General features: G+C 38.5%; 1 protein-coding gene across 1 annotated transcript in view; it reads left to right on the top strand.

Moving 5' to 3' along the window:
- LOC111151861 (zinc finger protein 800) overlaps positions 1 to 2,858 on the top strand; it is a 45,847-nt gene extending 42,989 nt beyond the window's left edge. The window contains exon 7 of the mRNA XM_022510088.1: positions 2,672 to 2,858. Coding sequence (XP_022365796.1) covers positions 2,672 to 2,858 — 187 coding nt within the window. The remainder of the gene's footprint in view (positions 1 to 2,671) is intronic.
- Positions 2,859 to 9,391: the final 6,533 nt, after the last annotated feature.

Raw genomic sequence — 9,391 nt, forward strand, 5'->3', positions numbered from 1 at the left:
TAGCCACACGTTACTGTGTCTCATTATTCTCCATATCAGCTGCTGTCACCACCACCTTTCCAAGAGATATTACTAAGAAAGAGGAACAGAATATGTTGTTTTTCTCTACTAGACAGAAGTCTGCTGCCTTTCAAGAGGCCTTAATTGAATGTGAAAGCAGAGGAAATAGTGTCACTTGACTCTAGCTTGAAAGTCTTGGAGGAATTTAGTGTCCCAGTACAGAGACTACCTCAATCTGACAAAACATTCTGTGGAATTCTGCTTTGGTTCTGCATACCTTTGTGAGTCAAAGATTTCATTACTTGTTATCATGGAGAAAAAGTTGCAGCTGATCATTGAAGAAGATGTATGTGTTGCTATGTCAAAGACCGTATTGTAATTTCATCTCAACAAGCCAAAACTCACTCAGATTTACTACTGGGCAGTTAGAATTTTTTAAAGTAATTTTCTTCAGGAAGCTACCATTTTTCTTTTATGAAAAGTAACAATGTGAGGGAGGCATAGTCATTTATAAATATTGGTTTTTATATATTGCTTATGTTCAGGAAATCAGTTTCCAGTGCCATGAAATAAAGTATAGGGTGTATGCATTTGGGTGCATGTTTCTGGAAAAGAAGTCTGTATCTTTAATTGGAATCTCAGACTGGTCTTTGACTCCCCTGAAAGGTTAGGAACTAATAATTTAGCTAGTGTGGAGTCAATAGGATGCTATGGATGAGCAAAGGAATGACAGGAAATTAGAAAGCTCATGTGAAGAATGTGAGAAAAAAGCTTCAGCAGGACTGAGGGGTGATTTAGGAATTCAGATTAGCTCCAGGCTCTGAGTTATCCTAATAATCTGAAGGTAATTTTCTAGATAGAGCTTCTCAAAGGTAGGAACCCCCTGTTACCTTCTTCGGTCTTAGTGTGTAAGCACAGTGCCTGAGAAAATAGGTACTCAAAAATGTCAAATTGAATCACTCTACAGTTAATGAAAGTTGGACTATAACACCCAAAATAAATGTTCTTCTGTTTTATCTGTATTTAATCCTGTTTATAACTCTCTTGGTGGAAAATAAGGTTTTTGAAGAGAGAATGCTTTATATTATATAGCTCAAACAACCTTTTTGTTCAGGAATGGTTAGTTAATGCAAACATTTGGCCTCTTTGGATTTGTTCTGTGTAAGTTTTATTTCTGATAAACATTTACTAGAGGTGTGCCTCTAGACATGATGATTTTGTCCAGTCCCTTCAGAAAGAAGGAAACTTGTAGGATGGTGAGGATGATTAGGTCATCATATATTTAAGCAATATTCTAATGAACATCTAAATTTGGATTTGTTCATCATTAAGTAAAATCAGCCTGACAACTCTGAGGTCATTTTGGTTTAAAATATCTTTGGAACTTATAATGTGTTTTCTATCAATTTAACAACAATGCCCTGGAATCCCACCCCTACATTATATCAGTATAATTTTCTGTGATCTTTAAGCATTTTCCTGGGACAAGGTTTGGCAAAACAGACTTCTTAAGTATTAATAACTGCTAAAAATTTAAATGTGTTCTCTTGGAAGACAAAGATGTTTAGATTCCAGTTCATTGTAACATTTTAGTTTTGCTCCCCCTAAGTTCTTTTAAGTTAAAGAGAAAATTATTGAATACATTGTTAAAACACTGGTATTATAAAAAAACATTTGTTCCAAAAATATAGTTGTTTTTTTCTGTGGCAATTATAAATCAAATTAGTTTTGTTAAAAGCCCAGGAATCCTCCCCCCCAACTTTTGTCTGAAGCAGAAATGATTACTAGAGTAAAATAAGGTCTAATGCCCACCAGTTTGTTAAATAAGATGATTATTTTCATAAATTTGAATTGAGAGAAAGTTAGAATGGGTACATAAGAATGGAGTAAAATTTTATTGAATTAACTTGTTTTTTTTTTTTTGTTATAAAAATAAAAAGTGCTTCTTGTATACAATTTGGGAAATATCTCAAGATTACCTGAGGCCTCATCACCTGGAGATGACCATGTCACGTTTTGGAGTGTTTTACACATCTGTGGTGTGGTGTGTGTGTATGTACACACATACGTATACACCTCTACACACACAGTACAAATGGGGATGAAAACGGATTTTTTTTCATTCCATGTAGTATACATACTTTCCCATATGATTAGGTATTATTTCCCAGCATTATTTTAATAGGCTAATATCCACTATAAGAAAAAGACAGTAATCAAAGCGACATCTTACTGTTGGATATAGGATATTTCCAGTTTTTCTTGAATTTTTAAAATTTTCGTTGCTTTTTGTTTTTGCTGTTTTCTTCGGTTACAGATACTGCACTGAATACCCTGTATGGAAATTTTGTATGTATTCATAATTATTCCTTACGGGAAAATTCTAAAACTAGAATTGCGGGTCAAAGTATAAAAAAAAGAAGGGTTCTGATACATTTCCTTACATTGCTAAAACCTGGATGAGACTTCAGCTGGGTGCTGGCGTCCCCTGATCAACACAGGTTTCTCTCCTGTGACGGTGGGACAACCTGTTGGGCGGAAGCGGCATCGCGCGGAGTTTGGGTTCGCGGCTCCCAGATTAGCTGGGAGGAGCCGGCGCGTGAGTCCCGTTTCTAACCGGCGTGTCTTTGTCTTTCTCCATGGGGACCGCTGCCGCCCGTGCGGGCCGAAGCCTCGGGAAGCCGTCGCCCCGCAGCGCCGCCGCCCTGCGCCCGGCCGCCCCGGGGAGCCGCTGCCCGCCGGCGGGCGCCGTCACCACGCGCCAGGCCGCCGCCAGCTGCCGCGCCAAGCTCCGCGGCGGTGCCGCCCGGGAGCGCCAGCACGCCGCCCGCGGCCTCGGGAAGCCCGCGCCTCCCTGAGCGCCGCCGCGGGCGCCGCCGCCCGGCCACCGGCGGGACTACGCCAGCGCTGCGCACAGCCCGAGTACCTCAGGCGCCCCGCCGTGGCCCGCCTTCCTCCCCGCCCGCCCTCCAGCGCCTCCGGTTCCGGGAAGTCCCCTCCGACAGCCGCGAACTCCCCGGGGGCTCAGCTGTCCGCACACCTTCCTACTACCCCCACCCCCCCGGCCCGCGCTGTCATCGAGCCTCGTTCACCGCAGGACTCTTGCCCGCGCAGCCCCTCGGGAGGACCGCGTGCCTTAGGGCCGGCGGGTCGGGAGGATGGCCTCCTTCCTAGTCGATGCTGCTCTCGGAGCGTTACTTCCTCATCCTGCCTGCCAAAACCCCGGCTTTTTTGAGAATCTTACCACTGGGCGGTAGCATCCTCTTTCCCTCCATGTAATTTATCAACTTCTTAGGCAGTTTCTTTCCCAAGTTCTCCAAACACTAGCTACCGCCTTAGTCTTCTTCACCTCAAATCCTCCTCATCAGCAAGCTGGTTACCTCCCCAACCACCCCCCTCCCCGTCTGCCAGAAGATTGTTTTAATTAATGTACAAATCCCCTAGTGACTACGGGGTCATCAACACAATCTGGAGTGTGTAATGCATAACTGTGGTTGAACTTGAGCTCCAACATCCAGTCTCCTCCTTGTAACTTCATCTCCAATGACCATTTTCTTTCCTTCGGATCAGTCCTTGCCCTCATAGTTCTAGACCGCCACCCCAGGGGATCTGCTCAGTTTTGCACTGATGCCATGTTTCTCCTGGGGTGCTCCCAGCCCCTAACTGAGGACAGTGTGGGTGTTAGTGATGGCCTGTTCACGTGACATGCGGGCTCCTCTAACAAGCAACTGTCCTGGGGACTCCTCCGCAGCCTGGCTGAAATTTTCTTCGAACTGTGCTGCATGCAGCCTAAGGCTCTTCTCGCTCAAGGGCCCTGTCCTTTCATAGTGTCACACTTGCATTGTGGTGTGAAGACCTCCCCTCCTTGCCCCTGTTTTCTTACCTTTTTCCTTCACGGATGTTCCTTCCAGTAAAACTTGCAAGTCGAACCCTGCCTTGGTGTCTGCTTCTAGATGGACCCGAGCTAACACCTTAGCAGACATTCCACTCCAGTCACCGTCTTCCTATCCTTCTGGATCCCTTGTTTACTGACTTCTAGTTCATTAACCTCGTTTTCCCCACTATCAGCCCCTGTTTTAGATTCACTTCCTTCCTTGTCTAGCCTAGATGTCACAGTCCGTCATTCTAATCATCCTCCGTGAAACACAGTGCTCTCAGCAGTCTTGAACGTCAATTTCTTCCACTTGTCTGGTAAATTCCCAACTCTGGATCAACTTTAGCATTTGCCTTCCATGGGCTTGATTGGGACAACTGAACATTTTGCTCAAGAAAATCACACAGTACAGTCAATTAGTTTCACTTCCAACTTAATATTTCCAACCTCAAATTGGTGCTATTGTTCCTAGGGAGTCTCAGTTTCCCACTAAAAACTGATAAATCTTTTCATCTCTCCTCATATTTTTCCGATCCCTTCCTGGCTGTTTACTTTAAATTTCCCTTAGAAAATAGAATATATTACATAAAAACTCCTTCAACTTCCCGCTGTCAGAGCCCCGTGCCCCACCCCCAACCCAGCTACCTTGGTAAGCATCTCCTTCCTTTGGGTGACTAGGAGGAAGTTTCGAAGGCTAGCTCCTCCTTTTGTGCTCTGAACACTGTCTCCTGTCGCCTTCCTGAGGACATTTCTCCTTAGATTTCCCTTTTTCTCTCTTCTGCATCATCAAGCTCTGTCTTGAATGGACCATTCTCATCAGCCTGCAGACATGTTCCAGTGCCCCCCACCCCCGCATCTAAACCACATCTTTCCCATCTGTTAGCCATTTCTCAGCTCTCCTTTGTAACTAACTAAACTTCTCTAGGGAGTTATATATTGTCTTTATTTTCTAATCTTCCAATTACTTTTTAGTCCATAATGTGACCACCACCAGCACAGAAAGTGTCCTTGTTAAGGTCACCAGTCACTTTCATATTACCCTGTCCAAGAGGACACTTTTCTGTCTTCACCTTGACCACTGTCTGCTTCTTTAAATGTTCTCTCCTATCCAAGACACTGTTCTCTCCTGGTCTTTCTCCTCCTTCACTGATCAGTGTTACACTCCTTCTGCCTACCTTTGAGAAGTTGAGGTTTCTCACATCCACTTAGGTCCCCCCCCCTCACCTTTTTTCTGTGTTCTTCCCCAGAACAGTCTTATCAATTTCCATGGATTTAAGTACCATCTGTATGCTACAGGGCTTCATTCCCCCCCTCCCCCGACCTTTACCTTTAAGTTCTAGACTCACATATATAATTGTTTGCTTAATATCTTCATTAGGAGGAGTTGGATCTTTCAAACTTAACATGTCCCAAATCTAATTTCTCATTCTTATCCAATACCTGTTTCCCCCTTCTCTATTAGAGTATATAGCACCCCATCCTACCACTTGTTCAAGCTAGAAACCTAAGAGTCATTCTTGATTCTTTTGATGACCTCCTTTTTTACATCAAATAGACCAGCATAATCTATTAGTTTTATCTCCAAAATATACCTTTAATCTGCTTCATTCCATTGTGAATGCTATCACTTAATCCCGATGAATGCTTTTTCTCACTTGATTACTGTGACAGCCAGTCCTACCTACTCTCTCTGCTTCTACTCTTGACCCCATGACCCACTTCAGTACATTCTTGATACAGTGGCAACAATGACTACAAATGGAATTGGATAAATTGTTGCTCGTAAGATAAACATCTAACCCCCCTACATGGCTTACACAGTCCTGTACGCTCTCTCCATCCCCATTCATGCTCACCTCTTTATTGCTCACTATGATGCAGCCACACTGGTTCCTCTAACATACCGAGATCTTTTCTGTACCTCAGGGGCTTAGTAAATGTTATTTCTGCTTAAACTGCTCTTCTTGGCTATCCTTTCTATAATGCTTCAATAGATCTTGAGAAAGGCCTGCCCAGAGCATTGACTGAAAGTAGTCCTCACCACTCTTCTCCCATTTGCTATCTCAGTTCTTTGTTTTCTTCATTACTCAATCCTTTATCTCAATTTGTAACTTTATTTATTTGTTTATTTACTTTTCATGTGTGTGTCTGTTTCTCATACTGGAATGAATGAGGGAAGAGACTGTGTCTGGATGTCTAGATTCTTTAACATTGTATTTCTAGCCCCTAGCACAATATTTGGCACATATTAGATGCACAATAAATACCTGTTGAAGGAATGAATAAACACATTTGCTAATTTTCTGTTGGGAGTTCACTTTTTATTGATATATAAGAGCTCTTTATATATTAAAACCATCAGCCATTTGTTCTGTATGCTGCAGACATTTTGCCCCTTGTCATACGTACAAATTTAATTCATGATGTATTTGATAGGTAGAAATACTACATTTTCCATTTAGATAAATCTCGTTGGTAATTTCTGCTTTTGGTGATATGTTTTAAAAAAGTCTTCTCCATCTCAATATTATATAAATATTTGTGTTTTCTTTTCTTTTGACTTTTTAAAGATTTAAATCTTTACTCCAAATGGAATTTATTTTTGATATAGATGTGATTAAGGCTCTAAATATTTATTTAGTTGTTGCATCATCATTTATTGAAAACTCCCTCTTCTACTGTTTTAAACCACTTTTACCAAATATTAAATTTTTACATATACTTGGAGTGCTTTCTGGATTTATTATTTTTTGATTGGTTGGCATCCTTCTCTATTCCTGAACCATGTTGAACCATTACTGTCATTTTATAATTTGCCTTATTATGTGATTAACTTTTTAATGGGTCAAACCTTACTCTGGGGCAAATGTTATTCTTCTTTTTCAAAATATTTTCAGCTATATTTGTGCATTTATTCTTTCAGATAAACTTTAGCTATATTTCAGTCAAATTCCAAAAGAAATTCTATTGGCATTTTGTTTAGAATTGCTTCAATGTTATAAGTTAATTGGAGGAGAGTTGCCATCTTTGTAATACTAATTTTCCCATTCAGGAACTTGTCACATGTCAAGGTTGTTGAAGGCTTCCTGTATATTCCTCAGTAATTTTGTGGGTCCTGCATATTTCTTGTTAATTATATTATTAGATATTGACGTATCTTTGTTGGGATCATTTTCTCATGATGTTTTATAACTGGTTGCTCCTCATAGGCTCAAGCTATTGATTTTTGGTAACTTTTCTGAACTCCTCCATTAATCCTTCTAGTTGATTCTCTTCTAAGTAGGCAATCATTTGAAGTATAACTAATGGTAGTTTTCTCTCTTCCTTTACAATATTTATACCTCATATATTAAATAAGTGATGGTATTAATTTTGCTCTTATTCCTGACTTTTGAGGACTGTCATTAATATTTCACCAGCTTTTAATGTTAGCTGTTGGACCAAAATAGAGGTCTCCGTCTGGTTAAGGAAGTAGTTTCCTGGTTCGCATATACTAAGCATTTTATTGGAAGTTGTTGATTACATTAAACATATCTGGGAAACTAGATATGATTATATGGTTTTACTTCCTTGACCTATTATTATAATAAATCATATTAACAGATTTCTCAATGTTGGATTATTTCTGCATAAGACATTCTATTTTGTTATGGTGAGTCCATAATATAATGTTGAATTCAGCTTCTTACATTTTATGTAGGATAATTGCATTTATATTTGTGAATAAGATTGGATGGTAGTTTTACATTTTTTAAGTCTATTTTTATCAGCATCAAAAAATCATGTCTACACACTATATTAGTATAGAGTATAGGAATAGCTTAATCGTTGAGGATTTGGAAGAACTAATTGTTTAGGTTCCAAGTTTTTTTTCAGGGTAGGTGAATGGGGGATTAATTTCAGGAAACATTAAAGTTTTCTTCCATGACTTTGGCCTAGAAGGTTAACTACTATTTGTGGATATCAATTTTAAAGATAATATTTTAAAAGAATATCATGCATTTTCATAGAACTTAAAAATGTATTAGCAAACTTTTACATATAATTATCTTATAATTAAGAATATTTTTCTCTATATTTATAGTTATAGCTCCTTTCTCATTTCTAATTTTTTGGTTGCATTTTTTTCTTTCTTTTATTAGACTTGCCAGTCTTTTAAAAGAACAACACTTAGCTATTTCATAAATTCTATTTTGTCTATTTTTTATGTCACAAATGTAAGTTTTACTCTTTATTCCTTCTTTGCTCTTTTCTTAAGTTTGTTTTCTGAATGTTTCTTTGCAATTGATGACTTAGTTCATTTATTTTTATTTCTTTCTTATTTAATAATAGGACACATAAGGCTATAAATTTACCTGTGAGAACAGCTTTGACTGCATCTCAAAAGTTTTGGTATGTAGTCCCTTAATTGTTGCTATTTTAAAAGAATGGATTATAATTGCTGTTTTTATTTTATTTTTGACTGGTGTTATTTAGGATAGTGTTGTGAGGTTTGTTTTTGTGAATGCTGACTTCCTTTTAATAAAGAATAAATTTTATTAATATTTATGTTGCTATTTTAATAAAGAGCTAACTTTGTTTGGTAACAGCGAAGGTATCTGTGAAGTGCTCTTATCTGAAGTTATATGCAAGCATTACCTAGAGTTTCTTTTATAAGATCCTCCCAAAAACATCAACCAGTGGTGTCTATACTAATTACTGACAATAGGGATTTCACATACTAATACCAATAATTTACTGAAATTGCGATTTCTATGTAATGTTCTAGTTGCTCATAAAAAAGGCAAGAAAGAGCTTTAAAATGTTTATTGAATCCAAAATCCTCAGATAATATGGAACTTAAATGATCATCTAATAATTAAAAAAACTCATTATCAACGTTTATGAACTTAGGAAGGATTTGAGAACTGTGAACATGGACTTTGTCATAAAATTTTGGCATTAAGAACAATTTTTCTTTAGACTTGGAGAAAGTAATTTTAAAAACATTTTTATAATTATCTATGTGATTTATGTACATAAATAAAATAAAAATGATCTGTAACTCAGAAAAAACACTGTTAACATTTTGTTATATTTTCTTCTAGGACTATTTCTATACATTGCTCTTTCTTTCTTTTTGATAGAATTAGGATCATATTTTTTTTATCTTGGTTTTATGCATCACTTATTATTTGTGAGAGTTCCTCTATGAAATAGGAAGTGGAGGTGATTGGGAATTAATTTATTTCACTGTTAGCAGTGTAAGGATTGGGGTCTTCCTGCTGTGGTTTCTACGGCTCAGACTGCTTACTTCTCCAGCCTTGTCTGTGAAGACTCTCCTGGTAATCGTCCATGTAATTTCTTTGTTTCTTAAATAGAATAAGTAGTTTCTATCACTTGTACTCTGACTGATACAGGGTCTTGTTTTATTTGGTTGAGAGCATTTTCAGAATTCTTGTGTTAAAAGAAATATGCATGTGTGTGGAGGCATGGCACATGCACACAAACACCCTCACACCCATACACATTTGAGGA

Source organism: Enhydra lutris, unplaced genomic scaffold (genome assembly GCF_002288905.1).
Source record: "Enhydra lutris kenyoni isolate GAN:26980312 unplaced genomic scaffold, ASM228890v2 scaffoldscaffold27, whole genome shotgun sequence".
NCBI classification, from domain to species: domain Eukaryota; kingdom Metazoa; phylum Chordata; class Mammalia; order Carnivora; family Mustelidae; genus Enhydra; species Enhydra lutris.